Source organism: Ciconia boyciana, chromosome 2, assembly GCF_034638445.1.
Source record: "Ciconia boyciana chromosome 2, ASM3463844v1, whole genome shotgun sequence".
Classification (NCBI taxonomy): Eukaryota; Metazoa; Chordata; class Aves; order Ciconiiformes; family Ciconiidae; genus Ciconia; species Ciconia boyciana.
The window spans coordinates 77,175,281-77,198,212 of record NC_132935.1 but is presented as its reverse complement, the minus strand read 5'-3'; the positions used below and the strand labels follow the sequence as shown (position 1 = coordinate 77,198,212).

The window sequence follows — 22,932 nt, the reverse complement described above, 5'->3', positions numbered from 1 at the left end:
ATGTTTGTGTGTTAATGAGGGAATTCTCATTAGAAAAAAACACTAATTTGCTAGGCCTTTGTGCCATGAAATTACTGCCCTTGCTGGTGTGCTGATTGCCGTGGGATGTCTAATAGATTGCATCAGTGTAAATTGGTAACATCTCCATTTTGGAGACAAAGGTCTTATGTGAACATACTGAGTTCAAATCCTGCTCTGGGCCTATTCCATTCTTTGCTATTAATGCAAAGACCCGCCTTTTAGTAATAGTCAATGAAACTAATCACTTAGATAATTCTTTTGGTAGTTGTTTCCAAGGCATGCTTTTGTTACAGATGTGTGAAGCCATTTTAAAAGAAGCTCTGCAAGACAGGGATAGTACTGTGGGCAGGACATGTATGCTGTGACTGAGAGCTGAACCAAGAAACCTCACCATTTCTGGAGGTGCAATACTTAGCAAGTTATTTTCCTTATTGTATTGCATTCGGCACTAAAACAGTTCCATAATACTTATAACACGCTAAACCACCAGACTGTTTTATTCTGCAAAACCTTGTGTACACAAGATACTGGGATTTGTTTCCTCTTTACAAATAAGAGACCATAAAACCCTTGAAATCATGTTTTGACTGACCTCTGCTAATTGTACATGTTTTAGGAAGTCCCAGGAGCTACAGACACTTAACTACTTGTAGGCATAAGGACCAGCCAAAGCTTGATCTCTGGGTATTAGTGAAGCTTGCTGAAGATGTAGTTGAATTTTTAGTTGGAGATAAAATTTTATTTTTTGGGTAGTTCTGTTAGAGCCCCAGAATACTTGTGGGCTTAGACTTCACTATGTCATTGAAGCAAATCCAGATGTGCTCTCAGGGAGCATTTGTGGAAGAAAGAAGAGTTTTTACAAAAGGTGACCATTTGATAACCTTTGTAATCTGTCAGTCTGTGTTGGCTAAACTGGATCTTCTGAGCATAGCAGCTGAAAAATGTCCGTGTGTGTTACAAATATCCAAAAGGCTAAGACTGATAACCGTGTATCCAGACCTCAGTAAATTTGGAAGAGATATTGGCCATGCATTCTTTTCACAAATATAATTCCCCTATAGTCAGAAGAAGCTTTGTCTGCAGGACAGCGGGTGTTGGTCCTAAGAATGTCATGCTTTTAGTAGTGTTTAGGTTTTTTGTTAAGTTTTATTTGGTTTATTGTTCCTCTTATGGTATTATTTGAAAATGAGGCTACTCCGATGACTCACTGATGCTACTTTCTTCACTACTAGGAAAGGAAAGTCCTCCAATTAGTGATGTCCCAGATGATGCAGATGAACCTATGCCTGTACCAGAGGACCTCTCAACTAGTACTGGAGGACAACAGAGTGTTAAGAATGAGAGAGTCTTGGGTAAGATGACTAGTCCACTCTGATAAGAAATATTAGTATGTAATATAATATGCCAATAATGTTAAAGTACTATATAGCAAGCTGGTATACAAGCAGGTCCTGTGCCTTTTCATCTTGTTCAGCACAGGATTACTCAGGTGCTTAGTGGTTTTTTGTGCAACCTTCTCTTTGGGAAAGACATTTTGAAGGACAGCAAGCTTTTTCATCCACAGAGAATTTATAAAGATCCTACTATTTATCTTATTTCTAAAGCATGGCTGATTGCATGAAATTCTCCCCAGGAAAGATGGTTTTCATTCTGCGTAGGAAATGGAATTAAATATGTCGTTCCAGGTCAAAATTATCTGAACTCAGATTTGATAAAAATTCAGTAAACTCTCAGGTATTTTTATTATTATTTTTATTATTAATTTGAATGCTATCTTGAATGTTATCTGCTATTCAGATTTCTCCAGAAATGCCATATTAGAACACACATAGTGTTCATATGTTTCAGGTTCCAATATCTGATCTTCATTTACCCTTGATTTTTTTAACTGGGAGAACTTTAGAAAACACTTGAATTTTGTTCTTCTAGGTAAAAGTCCACAATTGATAAAGTGTGTTGGATTAAAATAAATTATTGTCCAGAGATGATTTTGCAAAATGCTGATTCTTCTCAGGGATCCCAGACTCCACACCAAGGACTAGCAATGCTGCTGACTACTGCATGCATCAAGTCACATGTAGTCCACTAAAAAAGACTAGATGATATTATTTGAGCACGATTCTTGCTTACTAGTAGGGAAAAAAAAAGCAAAAAAAAAGCACAGTGACTCCCAGAATGCTGTGATCAATGCCCTATATAATAAAAATATTTCAAGAGAGGAGTGACTATGAAAGTATGTTTATCCACTGATAAAAGTATTGCTCATCATTTTTACATTCCTATTGTAAGAATGAGGGTCAGGGTGGAAGACTGTTTACACAAAGATTGTAAGTGCTTTTAAATGTTTATTGTCTAAGGAAGTCCGATAAAGGACAGTAGGTGGAAAGGGAGGCACAGAAGGAAAAATAACCAAGTCAAGGTAATACAGCAGGATGGTGTCAGCATTAGGAACAGAGCCTACTCCCAGACTCCAGCACTAGCTAGTAGAGAATGCAGCATCTTATGCATCGTCGCTTTATTTACCCCTTGATCCCCTCTTACCAAAAATGTGAGCGTAAAGTTCAGGTCCTACATGCATATTGACACACCTTATGAACAAATTAATTTTAAAAAATGCTTTTTAATAATCTGATCACTTACCTAGTGCTTTGTTTCTCAGTCCAAAGCACTTTGGACAAAATCTTGCCTTTACTGCTTGTGTATCAACTCAGTAAAATGTGTTAAGCCTGTTTCTCCGACAGTAACTAAACCCTCTAAAATATTTAAGACTTGATTTAAAAAATAATAATAATTAAAAAAAAAATCCCTTGTTCAAACCGAAACAAACACACAGGATTTTTGATTGCATTGAATTTACTTCACTTCACAAATATCATACAGAAACAGCAAAGATGAAGTTTACATTTGCTGATGATGTAACGATTCTCCCAATACTTCAAGTATATATCAATATAAACACATATTAAAAGTTACTGTGATAAATGAAGGAGAAAATGTTATCTTTGATGTCCTAAATATGATAAGTTCCATCTGCTGTTCTCATTAGTTTTACTTTGTGCACTCAGCAATAAATTTGATTTTCCATGTCCTGACTTCAACATTTTTTCTACAGCCACTTTCTCTACCCATAGTTCTTTGGTTTTGAAGGGTCACATCTTGTAGTGAGACATTTACCATAGCCAACAGAAACAAAGACAATTCGCAGTACTTTTATGGATGATCTTAACTGTAGGTATCAACTCCAGCTCTTGCAATGTTTATCTTTTCTGTAAAGCTGCATACACTCTTACCTCTTCTACTGCTCCTTTTTCTAGCCCTTAAACTAACTTTCTGAAAACAGTATACTGAAAAAATTAATTCTCCTTTTTTACAAAAACGGTCTGAACACATACCTCAAACGTATCAGGAGCCATACCATTGCTATGCACATTCTGGATCATGGTCAAAAGAAAATCTGTTAGGGATAAACCAATGCCTTAGGAGTGGTGTTTGGCCTATATGGTCCCATAGATATATTAGGGATGAAGAGGACTGTCTTTCTATGTAGGCAGTGGCATGGCAGTGTAGACAGGCTTGGTGTTCAGTGCAACGCTGTCATCTCTAAGTCCTAAGATCTGTTTCTCACCTCTATTTATCACCAAACTTAGGTAGAAAAGGATGATCTAAAAAAGCAGTTTGAAGAACGATAGATAGGTATTGTAAAGACCCACTGATATTTTATATATCTCATAAGTGGGAGATAGACTGTGGCCTATGATAACTGACAGGCGATGCACATGGGCAGATACAACCAGGAAACAATTTTTCTCTATATGACTTTCCTAATGTCCCATCTGCTTCCTCTGCCAAAAGGGAATCCCCTGTGCACTTTGCTGCATTTCAACATATGATTTACAGTGCATTCCACTTAATCTGTAACACCCTGAGAGATCAGCTGTCCATAGAGCATGCACTGAGGAAGGGTAATTTGAGTCAGACATTTATGGAAGAGGGCCACTAGGCTCTGGAGGACTTTTTTGTATGTGTAGTGTTGTAGAGGTAACAATGGAAATTGCAGGTTTGTTAAATAAAAAAGTAAGTATTTACCTCATCTTACTAAAATTAGGTGAGAAATCTGTTTTTAATTTTAATCAGCCTGTGAGACAGAAATGTTCAAATGACCGTTTGCTTACTCAGATTTGTAGTAACACTTCATGAAACCTTTAACCCTGGAGTGAAAAGTTTAATTACCTTTTTCATCAATTTAGCATTTTAAAGGTCAAAGATTGGGGGAAATAAACTATTTTTAGAAAAGAAAGATAGGCTCTAGCTCCTCTGCGTGTTTTCAAAAATCTCCTTTCTTGCTTCTTCCAGCCCTAGACTAAGACTTGAACGTGGTGCTATAGACCTGATAGAACCATTTGAAACATCTCTCCCGCTCTGAGAATGAAGGTGTGGTAGACTTCAGAAGTTAAAGTACACAATTCACTTGCCAGATTTTATTGGGTGCCTTCAGATTTTGAGTGTCTCCCTTAAAATGACTAGAGAGGGTGCAAATTTCATAAGGCAGGTGTCCAGAGGTTCATGAAATGTATGCTTTGACTTGTGTCCCCAGACAGAGGCACCCAAGACATGGGTTGCTTCTCACCAATGCAAAAATGGTAAGCGGGTGTGAAAAGGTCATTTGTGGAAGTAAAGCCATCAACAGTTTCTACTAATGACCCCAAGCAGCACAGCAAAACAGAAACATATTAAAAGATGTGTTCTGGTCACTGCTATGTCTCTTCATTTCCTTGGTGAGCTTGCTACGTTTTTAATGTTGTAACTCCTAGAATGCCACTATGTGTTGAGCAGCTTCCTCCTGCAAACTTCATTGCTGCTGCTCTGTCCACTCACTAGATCTTCTTCCTTCCTTGTCCTCTTCTCCACCCCAAATTTCTTTCTCAGGCTGATCTGGCACCATAATTTTTTTATTATTTGATTTTTTTACTCTGCTCACCCACCTGCTCTACATTTAGTTTTTCTAGAAAACACAAGGAATGTTTTCAGACAAGAGCTAGATTTTCACAGCTCTTTAAGGCACTAGAGACTCTGTTTTACCATCTCTCCTAAATATCCTTTTGAAATTTTGATCTAAGTTATTTAGAAATACACATCCCACTGAAATTCCATCCATTAAGAATTAGTGCTTTGCAGCCTATTTTGGACAGGCAGCCCTATTTCCCATGCTAACCTATAACATAGGAGCTGATTTGAAATATCTTCTGCCGATTCTTACTGTCTCCGTTCAAGTCTCAGGTTAAATGTTGCATGCACCTTTTGCGGATAATCAGTACTGAACATCCTGTATGTGGTAGATGGTTGCAATTTAGGGCTACTTATGCCCTGGGACTGTATCCTAATTCAAGCCATGCGTAAGAAGCTAATGATTCAGTGAGCGGTAGGTCGGACCCTACTTCATGCAGAAAAAGCCATTTGCTGCAGTGGTAGCATTTGCCTAGAAAGGCAAGCAGTACCTTTCTTTATCCATAACTGCCCATACCATAGCTGGCCATTGATTGATAAAAACCAAAAAGCCATCTCACAGTGTTACTGGCCTCAGAAAGAGTCTGTGGGCTCACCATTTCTGCACAGGCAGCTGTCTGACACTGAAGATGACCATTTAGACTTCCAACACAGATGTCAAGGGTTTCTCACTGAAAAAAGTGATCACCACCATAGTCACAGATTACAGACTGGACCTGGAATACATAATGCATACGGATATTCTTCTTTCTGAGAGGAAGAGGTGGGAAGAACTCATCTCACCAAATTGGGTTGAAACTGTTGGACAACTGACAGAAGATGCCCAAGGTAACAAGTCAAGGTGATCCTAGACATCAATAGAAGACAGATGAGATTTATATGAAGTTAGAAACTCTCTATTTATTTAAAATAAAGGACACTAGTATGGGAAGAGACATTAAAAGGAAAGAGCTTTTTGACGTTTTTCTCCTCCAGTGGGAAGTGTCAAATGACTAATGTTACCTCCCTCCCACCACCCTGTTATTGAAGCAGAAGCCTGTGTAGCTGCAGAGCCTCAGTGCCTGGCATCACTGGGAACCTGGCATTGCCTTCGCAGCCTGAGGTCTTCCCTCCCGGCCATGGGCATTCAGAGGTGGCAGCCTGCACGAGTAGCTAGTTACTGGTGCAGGCAAGTGTCCTCGCTCTGAGCTGCTTCAGTGCTTTATTTCCTTAAAAGGAGCTCAACCATGTGAGAGCATGGACACAAGCATTGCTGAGGGGCCGCCAGGCCAACCACAACAGCTTGCCATTACATCAATCTGCTGCAACTCACACGTAGCTGGGTGGAGGCAGAGTAAAAGTGTGGAAAGGCTGCAGATGGAGGCCAGAAGGGAGAAAAGCCAAAAGGGGAAGTGCCACACCCCAGCTTGCAAAATCGGTCCTGTTGCTTGAGACAGGTCCAGCTCGCTGCTGCCCAGGCACTTCTGTAGGGCAAGGAAAGGGACTGAGGAAAAAGACTGCCAGAGCTAAACATCTTTGCGCGCTCCTTCTGTAGGAGTTCAGTGGCTATGAAGGCAGTGTGTTGTGTATGAGTAATAAAATGCACGTGTGGCATGTGTGCACGTAGACACGTAATCATTCAGAGAACTCAAGTAACCTGGAGGGCTGTGTAATGGGTTTACTTGCTCAGGTTTCAGATGGACATCTCTGTTGCTCAAAGGTATGAAAGTGTGTAGGAGCTGATGAGCCTTTGTAAATAACTGCGGATAATCTCACCTGATGTAGCCCTACTGGCTCTGAGAGCAGAGAGAAAATTTGTTTCAAGATGGTTTGGGGAGCTTTAAGAATTGTCTTTAACTCTCCACAATGAAATAGGGCTTGAAAGTCCAACTGAGGAGGCTTCTGAAGGAATTGAAAAACTTGTAACTAAAATATTTTAGGAACTTTTAAAAATAGGGAAGTTGGGAATCTCCCCTCTTGTTTGGTCCGAAGACCCTATTTCTAGCCCCAAAGTACCAGTCCCCAGTGTGGACTGGTATTTCGTGCTCTGAGATGCTGCCAGTATGACACACCTGTTCTTAAGAGGAACGCAGGAGATATTTTTGTCAGGATTATTTTCATTTTGTATGCAAAACTCTTCTGGGAATTTGTACAGAGGAGGATGGGAGTGGTTTAGTGGGAGAAGGCATGAGACATTTCATGACTGCCCTTATATATGCTGTATGGGATACACAGTACATACCAGCCTTCAAAGGTATGTTTTGCATGTGCATAGTGTGAAACACTGTGCTAGAGTGAGGTGCAGAAGACCCAGGTACACGGGGCCGTTGTGAAGCAAGGAATTAGCCACACTGCCAGAGACAAGCTCTGCTCAATGTAATGACTTAGGATTTAGCAAAATGTGCACAAATTTTCACAAGGCCAGTGGAAAACAGCCCTCTTACTGAAGGCAAATTCCTTTATCAAATTTAAAAGTGCTTGCTGCAAGTAATGGAGGCTGAACATTTTCAAAACAAACTTGCAAGTAGTTTCTCGAAGGGAGGGTGAGCCAGTCTGGAAAGGAGAGCTACCGCAGTCCCAGCATAGGCTGCGCTGTATTAGCGCAGTTAACTCAGCCTGTGCAAAGCTGGGGCAGAGCCACTGTGTAAGCAGACACGTAAAAATTTGTCCTCTGATGCAACTGGAGCACGTGATAAAATCAAATCCTTGAGAACAGAACCGATGCTAAAAGAGAGTTGTACTTTTCCAGTGATTTCTATTTAGGTTTGCGAGGAGTTTTTCCACTCCTGGCTCGTTTGGTACAAGTATGGTTTCTGTTGCCACTGTGTGGCAACATGACATTGCAGTGGGTGGTGAAGCTGTGGATTTTTTCCCTTATTTCTCCAGACCTGCGTAGCTTGTGGAGCTGTGGCCAATTTCATGAGCGCCTGCTGGGTACTGCTGTGTTTTTCGGAGGGGATCATCAGTGCAAAAGCCAGGGAAAGTCTGGGAGCTGTGCAAGTTTTGTTTCTTCAGCGTTGAGAAAGCAGCAAGTGTTTTTTGAACTGGAGAGATGCAGTGTGTTTAGCGGTGTGGCTTTTAGGTACGGATACTGAGCCTGCTGATCTAATCTGCAGTTAGAGGAAGTTGTCTTTATCTGAGCAGAAGAGATGTGCCTCAGAGATAAGCCCCATTCTAGCTCGGGAGTTAAAATTATCTGGCAGGATCTCAGCCGTGGCTGCAGCACAACTCAGAAATACAGGGCTCTGGCTGGAAGGGGGGCATATTTTAAGCTGGAGAGGACCTCTATAACTGCAGCTTGCTAAACCTCAGGTTATTTTAAGGGAATGACTCTGCATCAAAAGGTTGGATGGACCTCCCATCACCAGCCATCCCTCTATTCTGTATTATTTCTTTCTTGCTCTTTGTTGTAGGCTTGCTTTTTCCCTTGAGCAAGTTCTCGTTCAACCCAAGTGCTCTTCAGGAGTGCACCCTGAGTGAAAAGCTTAACTGCTGGACGGAGGCGCAGTATAGGGACCACCTGCCTCTACAGAGGTGCCGTTTCGGAACAAGCTACTGTTTTGATTTTGTTCAGCCTCTCCTCACGTTTCTGTAATTTCATCTCCTGCTGTGGTGCCTCCCTGGGAGGAGATGGTTTCTGGCAGCAGAGGACCTGCTCTCCCCTCAGGTACGAGCTCCCTAGGCTCTGTCCCACAGCAAAATGTGCAAACACAGTGTCACTGTGCCTGCATCCCCTCATCAGAGATTGGCAGGGAAGGACTTACAGCGTGGCTGTGCCACCACAGGTTTTCCCAGGGTAGAGCAAGCCCTTTATGGTAAGGAGCGGGGGATGGAGGGAGCTCCTTTTTGGACATGTAGTCGTAAAGCCAGGAGCAAACACCAATCGTTGCTGCAGGACAGAGGTTTGTCCCCGAACCTTTCTCATTGAGCTCACTGTGTCAGGTTTCTTGAAGCCTCAAAAGATGGTCTCTCCAGAAGAAGCTTTGCCCCATGTGCAGTAGGCAGGTATGCCATAGCAGCCAGTGCAGGCTCACCCTCAGCGTGTCATTTATGGTGAAGAAGCACGACCACCACAAGCTGTTAACTTGTGACGGTGGAGCAGCCAGCACCCCAGGATTTTGGCCTCCAAAGGCAGCTTGTTGGAAACTCTGTCCTGCCTCATCAAGCTGCCTCCGTGAACAAGCGAGCCAGCAGAGCAGCAGCCCAAAAGCAGGTTAGACCTGCAGCCTGCAGTGTCAGACGCTTTCTGCTGCTCCATCCCTCCCCAGTAAGTGAATTCTGTGTTGTAAAGGTGCACGTGCAGGGAACGTAATTCCTAGTAAAGAAGTAACCCATTTGGTGTGTGCTTCTCTTTCTTTGTTTTTTACACATTTTTAAGTTAGGAGTAGTGCCTAGTTCTTGTATCCATTGCAGTTTAGGGATGTGTTTTCCAGAAGCACTTAGGCGTCTAAGTTATAGGCATAAGAAGAGATTCCCAAGAAGGTAGGGACATGGTGTAGTGGTGGTCTTGGTAGTGTTAGGTTTACGGTTGGACTCGATGATCTTAAAGGTCTTTTCCAACCTATACGATTCTGTGATTTCTGTGATTCTGTATTTAATCTATCATTCCAGCATCAGCCATAGTAACACCACAGGCACCAAATGAGATTTTTGGAAGTGAGTAACTCCTACTCCCTTGATGTAAATAAGATTTCAACCCTAACATGCCAAAATCCATACCTAAAAATGGGATTAAGAATCCCCATTGAAGGTTTACAGAGAATTAGTAAATGCAGAGCAAACACAGAATTACTCTCAATTTCCAACCAAAACAGGGCTGATCCAAAAAGAAAAGTTAAGGTCCCTGTTTTGCTCTTTGGTTTTCACCTTCCATTTCCCCCATTTCTCCTCCCCCAAAGACAGTCCAAAATTAGCTCATCTGAGAAGTGGAATAAATGTAGCAAAAGTGGAGAAATGTGACAGAATGAATTGACTTCCACTCTTCAAAGCCACATATCAGAGTTTAAAGAGAAAAAAAAAAGAGAAGAGACTGAAGAGTGAGGAGAACTTTCACATAAGCCAGTTTTTTTTTACCCTGGAAATGTTACTTCTGAGGAAGTGGCTCTTACCAGAGTTTTCAGTAACTTCTAGGTTATTTTATGGAACGACATAAGAACTCGCCTGCTCCCTGACCCCTCCTTTAAAAAAAAATTAAATTGAGAACTGTAAAAGGAATTGCTAATTCCTTCATATAACAGAGAGTATCTGCACATGATTTTGCCCTCCCTACTGATTAAGTAACGTAACAGAAATATTTAATGCAATGGAAAGGTGGGTTTTAACTAAAGTTGGCGACACTTTCAGCTTGTGTTGCAATTAATAGAAGAGGAAATATTCATTCTCCATATTTCATCATTTAAAAGCATCCTGTATTTGTAAGAAGCTGTGATCAGCCAACATGCCCGCTATGGAATTGAACTTCCCAAATCTTTGGTGGTTTTTGTGTTTTGGTTTTTGTCTAAGCTAAGAGCTTTGCGTTCTGATTTTTAATTATGGCTTAGGGTTTTTTTGGAGGGAGATCAGTCCCTTCTCATTTACAGTACTGTGCACCTCAGCATTATATGGACGAAGTTATTGAGCCTGTTTTTTCCTGCTGTGAATATGTGTTGCAATGCTCGGAAGTGGCGGCAGTGGTTGGTGTTGAAGTGGGATGGTTTCATTAGCACCGAAATGGCGACTGCCAGCTAGGGAACACTGCTGTTTCTGCACCCCTCGTGCTGCATCTGGGTTTCAGAAATATCTTTCCGGGTCTTTCCATATAAGAATTTATTTTCAGGGGAGAACAACACAGCATATATAGAATTCACTATGAAAAATTAATTTGCCTTATTGTGGGGTGGACTGAGACCCACTGCTCAGTTTTTGTGCCCAGATTTGCAAAGGGAAAGAAACACCTGTGTGGCCGAGGGAAGTGTCGAATTGTCCATGATCCATCCCTACCCCGACCTCCAGCTGGCTGTATTCACAGTTCAGGCTGTGAATGTCTCTGTCTCTCCTGAGCAGAGCACCCCTCCTGGTTTCCCCAGGCTGAAACCATGAGCGAAGAGGTGAGAACATCCCTTCCGCACTGACGTGGTGCCTTCCTTTCTGAGCTGGGGTTCGTCCTTTTTCCTCCCAGAATCCAAATCATTTTGTACGTTGGAGGGGAGGTGGGGAAGCCCTGATGGACAGCGTGGTCACTGGGACTTCATCTGCTGCAGGTGTGGACCTACACCAATTTATCTAGAAGTCAAATGGGAACTAGGCTTTTCTGGGGAGGGGTTGAGCTTCCTGCCCATTTGTCTACATAATGGCAAGTAGAAATAAAAATGAGAAATGATAATTGTGCTAGCAAAACACTTCAGTGGCTTTGGAACCCAACACATGTAAAAGACGAGGAAGGAATAATGGTCATGAGGCATTACCTCTGGTGTAGCAACACATTTGTTTAGTCTTACCACCACATTGCTAGTAGATCCTAGTAAAATTGGTATCCTATCACGGGCTTATTGTGGTGTTAAGTGGAATATATTTTCTCCTTGCAAAACAGACTAGAGAAGTCTGATATTGTTTATTCTGTAATTACACATTAATGAGTCTGTACATTCGCTATACAGTGTAACCATTGCTAATAAGCTCTTTCCTGTGTGCCATGAAAGAGACTGATTTATACAATGCATGATTTAGCCCTTGTTGTTAAGGAGACAATGCAAAAATATTTTTCATTTCTAAAACTTTTTGTAATTCATTTCTTCTCTTTAATACTCCCTTTGAAGTTTGAAATGGCAGTGTATTTTCCAGCCAACAGGAGCCATTTATTCCATTTTCTCTCTTTTACATGTGTAAATGCACTCACATACACACATGTACGTACAAAGATCTGTCTGTCAGCATACATAAAATTATATGCCTGCAAAGTCAAATTCCTCTGTGTGTATGTCTGTGTAAAAAACTAAAAAACAGCACATGTATGCAAAAGAGCATTTATCTTGAAAGCTGAGCTTTTCATTCTTTTTAAGAGGAAAGAAAAGACCTATCAAACATATACTCTGCAAAATAAATGCATGTCATAAAAATATTTTTTTTCAAACCTAAAAGAGGAAAAGGTTAGTTCCTGCTAATTTGTCTGTATCCCTATAAGAAACCTAAGTGTAAATTCCATTTGGGAAGTGGGCAGCTGCTGAGGAAGACCTGCTTGTACCCGTTGTGGCTTTTACAGTCTGTGTAGAGCTGCCGGGCCAAGGTGGCTGTGAAGGCCGACGGGGTCATGGTACTTAAAAGGATCGCCAAGGAGTTCATGAAGAAAGGGGGAGCTGGGGAAAGCAGAGAGAGACACGCACCCCCTCTCAATCGTTCCCACTGGCGTTCCTCGCCCGAGGCGATGCCCCGGAGAGGGTCTCCTGCCTGCCGCTGCTGGCTCAGCAGTGAAGGGGTACCTGGGCTCTCGGGATCCTCCCCCGCAGTTCATAAGTGCTGTTGCTTCCCGCGTTCGGATGTTTTATTCACTTTATTTCTTACAGTGTTATTCAGGCAAGGTCTGTAATGGAGAGTGGGGGATACGTTGATGAAATGGTTTTTCCAGAAGATTCTTTTACAGTCCTATACCAAATTTAGGATTGCACAGTGAAGCTTTGGGGGAAGTCTGATCCTCACAGCAGAGGGATAGATGGCTGACGTTTTGAAATAATCTAATGGAAAAATGCAGATATAATATCTTGTATCTCTCATTTGAGATACAGCTTTCCACTAAAAGCTGATGCATGCCTAACTTGATAACTTTCTTAGACATGTTGCAGTAGCTAATTGAGCTAACGAATACAAAAGCACGATTAAAAGAACCACTGTAACAGATGTAGTGATGGACCCTTCTGCTCCCGTCCAGGAAAGCAACAGTGATATTCAGGGAAATCTCCTTGTGCGCATCTCGGGGAGCTACAGTTGAGTGCAAAATATAACCCCTCACAAAGGCCAGGCTAGTTGAGCAAAATGAGTCCCTGGCCTTCCTGTGTGAGGACTGGTGTTTGCTGTGCAATGGTGGTTTTTTTCACCCCTCTTTTTTTACCTTCAGTGAGACAGAGCACAAATAGTTATATTAGTTGCATACTTCCTGAGAACACAGCGATCCACACATTCTGGGCTGCGGGTTGTGTTTTTCACATTCAGGCATAGGATGGGAGTTCATCAGATAGTAATGAGGAGCTCTAGCAAATAGCACATTTGCATCAGCAGAAACATATTTCACAAGACTTGCTGGGAAGGTTTGCCGCAGCATGCCACGGTCCTGCGCTACTAACAGCCGCTGCACATTCATTCGATAAAAAAGATGACAACAGAAAATGAAACTTAATGTTCTCTTCTATGAACACTTGAGAAGCACGTTACCCCGAAGGTGTAGGCCTGTGGCTCACATCAGCTTCGCTGGGACTCCATGGTGCCTTTGAGGTAAAGGAATTTGAAGCTGTGGATGAGCCGTGCTTCATTTGTCCTGGTGGCAAGGAGAGCTCTCGGCGCTGCTCTGATGCAAGTGACGATCCTGATGACTGACAGTTTCCAAGAGTCCAAAGGCCTGCCAGTAGGATACTGGAATCACTGGGATTTGAGTGCCTTGTGTGCTCAGAAATATTCAGCCAGCATGATTTCATCTTTTTGTGTTGGACAAGTCAGAAGCAACTTTCCTTGAGATGCCCTCCTCCAAATGAACAAAACATCATTTGTCAGTCCCATATTTTTGTCTCTGGGTGCTGACCAGTTTACCAGGTAAAGGTTAATTTTCTGAAGACCAAGTCTGCACACTTGCTGCAGCCTCTGACAAACTTGCCTGGCCATGACTGGTTCAGCCTGTATAGCCCAATAGCCCAAACTGTATTTCCAGATGTATGTGTTCCTAGGTGGCAGAGTTAGCAGGATTTCATTTCCTTTCTTAACCTCACACTATACTCCACAGTGCAGCACAGCCACAGCACAAATATCAAAGTTTACCTTAGCTAATAAGAAGTAGAAACTTCTGTAGAGCTTCTTTGCATTTTAACGGGGAAGATTTTTCACACTTTCCATTTGCCTCACTCTTAGTCCAGGCACACTGTCTGGGTGTTAGTATGAAATTTAGGTGCATTATGAATCCTGGATTGAGTAGTACTGATGCACTCTCTCTGCCTTGGTAGCAACAAGGAGTTGCAACGTGATAGTTCGTGGGAAAGAAGGTTTCCTAATGTGTAATAGCACATTAGGACACACATTTGGGTGTTTCTACGCTTAGAATCCTTCGTGTTTGGTAAAAATGCAATGCAATGTCTGTTCCTTTGCAATATTAGAAAAGCGCTTTAAACATAAACTGGGCAGATGCTTTAAAAAGTGACAAAAGGATTCCTCCAAGTAAAAGGCACTTACACTGTCTAGGACACGCGACTAGGAGCAGAGAGGAAGTTTGACAGAAACTTTGCCTGCTAGACACTTTCAAGTATTCCATAAATGCTGAGAGGGCAGGAAATGCCAACGCTGATAGTCTGAACAGTTCATCAACCCTTATGGGAGGCCAAGCTTTGGTCACTCTCTGAATGCCTGGCACCAGTTTTCAGAGCACAGATCTTGCTCTGGTTGTGCATAATTGCATGTCTTCTGTCCATATTAGCTCTTACTGTTTATGTAAGACTGGGAAGGGCATTGAATTAAGCTTTGGGTGTTTCCACTGCCATTTCTCTCCAATTGCTTTGTTGTTTTTATCTTTGAATTTGTGTTGTGGCACAGGGTTCCTGGACAAGAAACAGAGCTCTGTTGCTCTAGACATTGCACAAACACCAACAGCATGCCCCAAAGAGCTTACAGTCTAATTAAGGCTATATATACATGATTGATTAATTAAGCCTTACAAGTCCTAGCCGAGGTAAGTGTGAGGTAGGGCACAATGAGATGTAATCAATTGTGCTGTGGAATCTAAACCATAAATAGTATTCTGGAGACCAGAGAGCAAATTTGTTTTTCTAATAGCTGCAGAAAAATAGTCTTGTGTGTTCTTCCAGGGTGCAGTGGGACTGGTTTGGTTCAAAGTACTCAGCTTTGTTTTAAACAATGTGTCTCTTTTGCTTGAAAAGTGAGATAAAAAAATATAAAACAGGTAAACATAAATAAATGAAGGATTTGGTGATGGTACATGAGGAAATAAAATAAATATTGGCAGTGAAAGATTAGATCATTTTGGGAATCACGAAATAATTAATTTCCTGACTTCTAATTAGTCTAGATCTTAGTACAGAGGAGCAATTCACTGTATCGCTTGGACTTTTGGACAAAGGAGAGGGCTGATTTCCAGCTCCATGCCTGATTTGTACAGGCAGGAGTCCCGGGTCATGCCAGTGCAATGAGTGGAATTACAGCCTGGTGCCGGTGTGGCAGAGCACTGAGCGAGGCTGGTCCTGGGAAGGGTGGGCAGCGGAGGATAAAGTTGATCCCAACTTTATAAGCCCAAATTTCAGGGGGTCAAATCCATACTCTTGTCCGGGCTTTTCTGTTTGCTGAGATGTTTCTGAAGACCTTTTGCATTAAAAAAAAAAAATACTCTAGCAATTTGTTTTTGGAGTGAGATTTCACACCTCATAACTGAACATGTATGAGAAGCGCTACAAAGCTGAACTGGAGATGACACAGTTTTCAGTATTTAGTCATTGCCTACAAAAAAGGTACAGGCTGAGCCCCTCTCTTGTTTCCTTTCTCAGACCACTGCTAACTTCTGCCATGCTGACTGCAGTGTGGCGGGAAATTAAAAACTGGTTTGGATATTTTAACCAGCTTATGCTGGTTTTTTTTCTTGAGATAGTTGCCTTTGGGATTTTTACACCTCTCTTGGAACAGAGTGGTAGCATGAGGAAAGGCCACCTGAGGAAAAATATCCTTTCCTTTCCTGCTTCTACATCATTAGTCTGAGGAAGAAAAAGCCTACTTTTTGACTTTGAGCAATCCCAGATAAGGGAGAGCTGGCTGAGGGCTCCAAGCACTTGATATACAGTATTTTGTGGGTGTAACAGAGGTTTATTAGGCTGGACAATAATTCTACCTTTGTATAATTCTGTAGGACACATCACAGATTATAGGTAGCATTTTCACAAATACCTAAGTGATGCAGCCTCTCGAGCTACAGCTGCTGCCTGCCCCATGGTCCCTAGTCACCTTCTGTGAGACACATGCCAGGAGGGTGACCAGTGCATGGCCAGATTTCAGCCTCACGTGACACACTTGAAAGGCATGCACCCAGATGTAGGAATCACTCTAGACAGCAACATAGCTTTTGAGTTTCCCCATTAAAAAGAAAAAAACCTTATCCCCATTAAAAAAGAATTGAAAAATGTGCAGATAGGGAAGTAAGGGCACATGATGGATTAAGTGCCTTTCCCATGGCCACACAGGAAGTCTGTGGCTGAGCTAGGAATTAAACCTAGATTTCCTCAGTCTGCATCCAGTGCCCTGTCCCTCCTTGAGGCCATAAAATTTTGTTGGTTATCGAATTCTCTGTAGGCTGAAGCAGAAGGCTACTGTTTGTCAGGAAAAGAATTATTAAAAGATAAGTACTATTTATAATTTGTGAGAAACTGAGAATAGTTCTGGACCAAGTATTGCCCATTTCTATTGCTATTTAATGTTCTCTTTTTTCCAAGTTTACATCAACATAAAAATCCCCTTGTGGTATTGCTCCTTAACCAAGCAAACTACTCATGCTTTTCCTTATGGCTAGGATTGCAGTAGGGGCCAATGCTTAGCTGTTTCCAGCTGTCCTGGTTTAACAGTAAGTAACATTATGACTGGCTTGACAGGAAAATGATCATATTTCTGCCTCTTTTGCTTGACATTTCTCATCCAAAATCAAATAGAAAAATTGTGTCCATTTGCTGTGGAGAACATCCATAGCTAAGTTCTCTCTTATAATACTCATTTGACTTGACATAGCATTGTTTCTTGAACAGCTGCATGACTGGTTTTTGTTTTTGGAAATGCTGAACTAAATCAAGAGGGGCTCCACTGAAGTTAAAACCAGACCAGAACTAGTAAAGCCAGAAGAAGGCAGGTCATGCCCCTCAAACCCAAAATATACATCAGCCCTTATCTGTAATAGGTAGGACATGAAAAGCTAGGCAAAACCTTCACAATGGTCATAGTCCCTCTCACATACGTGTGCATGGGTATTACACGGCTTGGTCACCCTGCCATCCCTAGAAAAATAATGCAGTGTGTAAACTATACCACTGCGAACTAGAGGTATTGGCGCTGTATCTGTAGGGAAGAGGAAGAGCAGTCAGAGCTGCAGGATGGGACATGCACTGCAGGTCTCCAACAGTCATAATGTCTAAGGGACTGTTGCCGTTCGCAAGATGAAACTGCTAACTCCTTCCTACGCAGGTAAAGTCATCTCTCCTCTGTCCTGCATGTCCCAAAATGCATTAACTTTAGCTGAAGAACTAAACACTGATCGAGTGGCTCAGAAGATATTTCCTAATTCACAAATAAATGGTAGGGAAAATAGCTGAGCCTGTTGATATTCTCTGTGCATGAGTGTTTCAAAGAAAGTGAAGCCTCACTAATACCCATTTCTTATCACCTCCTGACAGCCTCCTTTGTGGGGGAATAGCCACAAATGGTTTTGAATGAGCTCTTCCCACAGGGTAGCTTTTATGCAGTGATGAACAAATAATTATACGGCAGTACACCTTTGTGTCACACTCCTGTCTTCATTTACATGGGGGATTTCACCACTATCTTCCTGAGAAACTACAAAATTCAGTTAGCCACCGGATAAGATAAAGACTGGAGCTTGACTCAAAAGGGGTGCATAACTATTAGTGTTGTGATCTTTATAGAAGGTCGTTTCTCAAGTTTTTACTTTCTACTCAGCCCTTTATCAGACAAATTCTTGGTGAAAAGTCCCTGAGAAATGGGAAAGTGTAAAAAGCTGGGTCCCGCTCTGTTCTTAAAGAGGTTCATGTTCTGCTTTGTATCTCTTTTGCCTGCAAATGGAGAAGAGAAAATTCTTCATGTGAATTTCAAACGCTTTCTGCTCCAGCCAAGTTTCGTTCTGAACGAGCGGGACAGAACGGTACATGATCTCAGTGGAAGGACTTCCTAAGCTGTCTGCTCCATGCGCTGGCAGCCAGGCAGGATTGCCCAGTTAGGCAATCCCTACTCTGCTTTAGCCAATTTCCTTCTGTACTCTTCCATCACTCTGTCCTCCGTGGCTGCCTTCAGCAAATAAGACCATTGCCTAATCGAGCCTTCTCACCCTGAGGCTAGGCATTTGGAGGCTTTTTCTTCATGTTTGATTTCCCTCTTTTCTTTCTGAGAGTGATTTGAGGAGCCCATCCTCTTGGTTGATTTGAAGATAAGGAGGGGGGTGGTGGTTGGTTCAGGTTTGGTGAAGTCCAGCCACGCACAGAGCAGCAGTTTGGTAACTGTCTCAAAGTAGGTGGGAAGGGGAATACAGGTCAAGTGGGCAAAAGTTGGAGAGGGATAGTAATCTAGAAGATTGCTGCAGAGGCAGAAAAGGCTAAGCCTATATATTTTTTGTTTGTTTTAAATTTTTTTCTGCTAAGCCACCAAGTATAATTCCTGGTCTGTGCTTCCCTTTCTGTCACTTCTCCATAATTCTTAGCATTTCAGTTGGGCTGCTGTCTCTCGGCTGCTTCCTCTTTTCCTGCTTTCCTATATTTCATTATTTGCCCTTCTTCCTCTTCGAGTGCTTTTACAACAGAGTGAGGAGGATGTGGAAACCCAGTTACAATATGACACACAAACTGCAGTGTCACAACTGCAGCTCTTCGGTTTCACCTCCGGGAGTCTGCAGAAGCAGGTCAGGGTGGAGAGGCAGGACTGGGGGGCTGAGGGAAAGAAGGGAGAGATTTATAAATAGGGAAGAGAAATGACAGAAAGTCACAAGGTTTCCAGCTCAGGAACTTGGGATAATGGCTTTCCACATAGTTTAAGATAATCCCAAACTGAATCATCACTGTGTCCTTGAATGCAAAGGAGAGATGGCAGTCTGTGCCAGTCTAAGGGTCTCCCACAGTACTGCTGCCACAGAGAAGATACAGCCCTGATGTGTTTCTGTACTTGCCTGTAGAGACATGAAAGCTGAGCAGACCTCTAGGCCTCTATTGTGCACAGGTCATAGCATTGCCCTTTCAACAAAAAAAAAAAAAAAGGAAAAAACAGTAAACCCTCAAAGGAAAAATTATTCTTAGTGCCCATGTCTGCACGTGAAGTAAACCTTTGAAAGATGCCATGGATGAAAATGAGGAGGTGCTGTAGCTTTCCTGAGATATCAGGCAGCTGGGAAAACTCACTCCCATGGACTTTGCTCCAATTGCTTCCTAGGGCACCCATTAATTAGAGGTGCTCCTTTTCTTTTCTTTTCTTTTCTTTTCTTTTCTTTTCTTTTCTTTTCTTTTCTTTTCTTTTCTTTTCTTTTCTTTTCTTTTCTTTTCTTTTCTTTTCTTTTCTTTTCTTTTCTTTTCTTTTCTTTTCTTTTCTTTTCTTTTCTTTTTTTCTTTTCTTTTCTTTTCTTTTCTCTTCTTTTCTCTTCTTTTCTTTTCTCTTCTTTTCTCTTCTTTTCTCTTCTTTTCTTTTCTCCTCTTCTCTTCTCTTCTCTTCTCTTCTCTTCTCTTCTCTTCTCTTCTCTTCTCTTCTCTTCTCTTCTCTTCTCTTCTCTTCTCTTCTCTTCTCTTCTCTTCTCTTCTCTTCTCTTCTCCTCTCCTCTCCTCTCCTCTCCTCCTCTCCTCTCCTCTCCTCTCCTCTCCTCTCCTCTCCTCTCCTCTCCTCTCCTCTCCTCTCCTCTCCTCTCCTCTCCTCTTCTCTTCTCTTCTCTTCTCTTCTCTTCTCTTCTCTTCTCTTCTCTTCTCTTCTCTTCTCTTCTCTTCTCTTCTCTTCTCTTCTCTTCTCTTCTCTTCTCTTCTCTTCTCTTTTTTCCTTTTTTTTTGGTCTGTGGTCTCCTAGAAGCCTTTCAACTTGGTTGATTTAAATTTACATCATAGCAACTGGTGTAGGACTTGGTCCAAAATTCTAGGCCATGACAGATGCTAAGGAGATAAACAACTGTGGGTTGGGAGGAAATGGGTAATATGTCCAGACTGCTCTATGTGTTTGTGGAAGGAGTTAGAGGAACAGTAGATAGAGGTTTCCTGTTAAGCCGGACAAGGGGGAAGCTGTGATGTTTCTCAGCTATGGCTGCGATTGGACTCAAGTTCAACAGCATTCTCAGTGTGGGTTTGCTGTTTCTCCACCCCCCACAAGAAGCTCAGGTTGTCTTAAAAATCTGAATGCCACTAAAAGTCAAGGAGACTTAAGCTCCCAAATCCTTTAGATACTTCAAAATTGCTCTCCAGTCCCACAGAGTTGCTTGCAGTCTGTGCAGTGCTGTGGTAGAATAAGGGTTTGATAGTCTCCCTCTGCTGCAGATTGGGAAGCAATGCCTGAACTGGAACCGGCTCTGAGCTTTAAAATCAGAATATGCCCATACATGTCCTTTTTGTTAACTACTTCTCCACTGATCAACTTACAGATTACGGCAAACAGAGTTTGTGAGAAGCTAACAAATGCCTGCCTGCATGTGCATGCTAAACAGAGGGTGGTCCTGGTTTTCAGAGGTGACTGGATGCCCAGAATTCAGATATGGAGCTTGAGACAGTGGTCTGATTTATCTGTGATCAGTGTTTTCCAGGTTGATCTGTTTTCTGATAATCTAGTTTCATTAGTGTCTGAAGTTAGAGAGCCCCAAAACCTTAGTTGCTTTTGTAAAAATTTTTTGTTGATGGACAAATGTTAAAATAATTGGTAGGCATCTTGAAATGAGTGGAAGAGTTTAGAGAAATTCAAGTGGTATTTGATTATAGAGAATATAGATTATTCTCTTCTATACCTCAGCCAGAAACGAAGGCCTTGATGGAAGAATTTCTGTGGTCTGAGTTACGTAGGTTTCTCCTGTTCATAATAGTCAGTTTTGGGCTACCTATGACAATTTAGTCTAGGGTGTTGCTATTGGAGACCACTTAATTCAACAACTATTATTTTGAAAGCCTTTTCCCTTGAAACTCTGCCAGCAACATGTTGGCTTGGATGCTTTGTTGATCTATCCATGTTAAGAAAACGGTTGCATTTTGATGTAAGATAGTGATACTCAGCTTGGTGACTGTGACTGTTTGAAGATTTTGATCTTGACTGTGTTTCCAGTGAGTTTCAAATGTCAGATTAGTCGTTCAAGAGAGTGGTAAAATAATTTTAAAACATCCTTTTACATTCAACAGCCTTAACCATTGCTGAAGATTTGTTCAGAGTTTGAGGAAGCTGCACCTGAGTGGACTGCCATATTGGCCTTTCTCCTCTGGAGGCATGATGATACCTGCACCAGAAACCTAACTAAACCTCAGCTTGGAGTTCCCTTCTGTGGCATGGTTCCTTTTTGATTTTGGAGGCACCCTTCAGGACAGGAACAGGGACTCCTAAATTCAGTAGTTTCGAATCACAGCTCAGGTGTACTTGCAGAGCAGAGCTAGGAAGTTCAGCTAGGATGCTGTTCCTGATGTAATATCTTTTACATATAGAAAATTCTTTAGCCTGAACTTCTATCATATTTTTCCCCACATCTTTCTGAGAAACTGAGAATTTTTTAATAATCTCTCCTTCTTTTTGAGTCATCTGTTGCAGAAAGCTAGTGAAATCTAGGTTTTTCTCTTAGCATTGTGTTCAAAGACCCAAGGAAACAGTATACAACTTTGCAATTGTTGGATGCCTCACAGCAGAGGCATACGACGTCAGGGATGACTTCTCGTACTGGTAATATGGTTAAGGTTGGATTCTGTCCAGGGAAGGGAAGGAGGGCTTGTTTTTCCTGAGGTAAAAGCAAGGAAACAGCAGGCATGAAAAATTGCCAAGGAAGTGAGGAAAGACAAGAAGTCTTTTAAAAATGTGGACTGAACTGAGTTTGCAGACTTTCAGAATGGTCCAGATCTCTGAGTGTTTGAGAGTCTCCCAGCATCATTTGGGGTTTCTTGCCATTTCAGCACAGAGGACTGATTGCCTGAGGGGGACTCCAGGTCCCTGTAGCAAAGCATTGGCTGCAATACACAGTGGGAAAGAATTAATTTTGTCCTGACATTTTTCGGCTCAGGAGCTATCTGATATGTCCACATTCAGAGAATTTCTTTAGGATTTGCGTAGAACGATTTATGCCTCTTCCCCAGAAGATGTAGATTAGGATTTCCTTTCACTGGACTGTTGAGCACACTGTAATCAGGTAAACAGCAGTTTACATTGCAAAACCTTCTGGCAATATTTCTACAACCCAAAAAGAAAAAAAGTCAATAGCCTCAGATGGATACTTCCAGAAAAATAACTGAGCACTTAGAATTAACAGATCTAAAGCAGGCTACCTCAGGATTACCTTCTTTGCACGGTCCTGAGAGAGGTCATCTATCACTCATAAAGCAATGACTACATTTGATCTGCTTTAGTCTAAAATAAACTTTCAGTATCCCTGGGTTTTTTTCCCCTGTCCCGTGAGGGGGACACAGAGGACTCTACTCTGCAATTTGTTTTCTGAGTAGGCAAGATGATAAAATTGTCATAAAGTATTCCCTCTCAAGTGCTGAAATGGCTAGGTTCCTCTCCATTTCATCCTCTGATCTCTTCTCAAAAGAGAAGACTGACAGAGCACAGCCTCGGCACAGCACCCATAGGCACCTGCCCAAACCTAAACACAGCTGCTTGGTCTAATTTTAGATCTACTGACCCTTTGACAGCTGGGGAACTATGGACACTTGCATAAAATAGCACTCAAGACATCATGACGGTAGCTAAACAGTCCCTGGTAAAAGTCCCTGCATCCATCTCGCTGACAGTGAAGGCACAGCACATTAAATGTTCACATGGGTGGACTTG

General features: G+C 42.0%; 1 protein-coding gene across 23 annotated transcripts in view; it reads left to right on the top strand.

The window, feature by feature from the left end:
* Positions 1-22,932, top strand: part of IKZF1 (IKAROS family zinc finger 1) — a 69,100-nt gene that overhangs the window by 18,898 nt on the left and 27,270 nt on the right. For 19 of the 23 annotated variants that reach the window (XM_072853033.1, XM_072853030.1, XM_072853028.1 and 16 more), the window contains one exon: positions 1,254-1,373. The exons of 2 other annotated variants lie outside the window; for them this stretch is intronic. In XM_072853033.1, coding sequence (XP_072709134.1) covers positions 1,254-1,373 — 120 coding nt within the window. Of the gene's footprint in view, positions 1-314; positions 424-1,253; positions 1,374-22,932 lie in introns of all 23 variants that reach the window. 2 more of the 23 variants (XM_072853038.1, XM_072853037.1) reach the window with 1 other exon arrangement.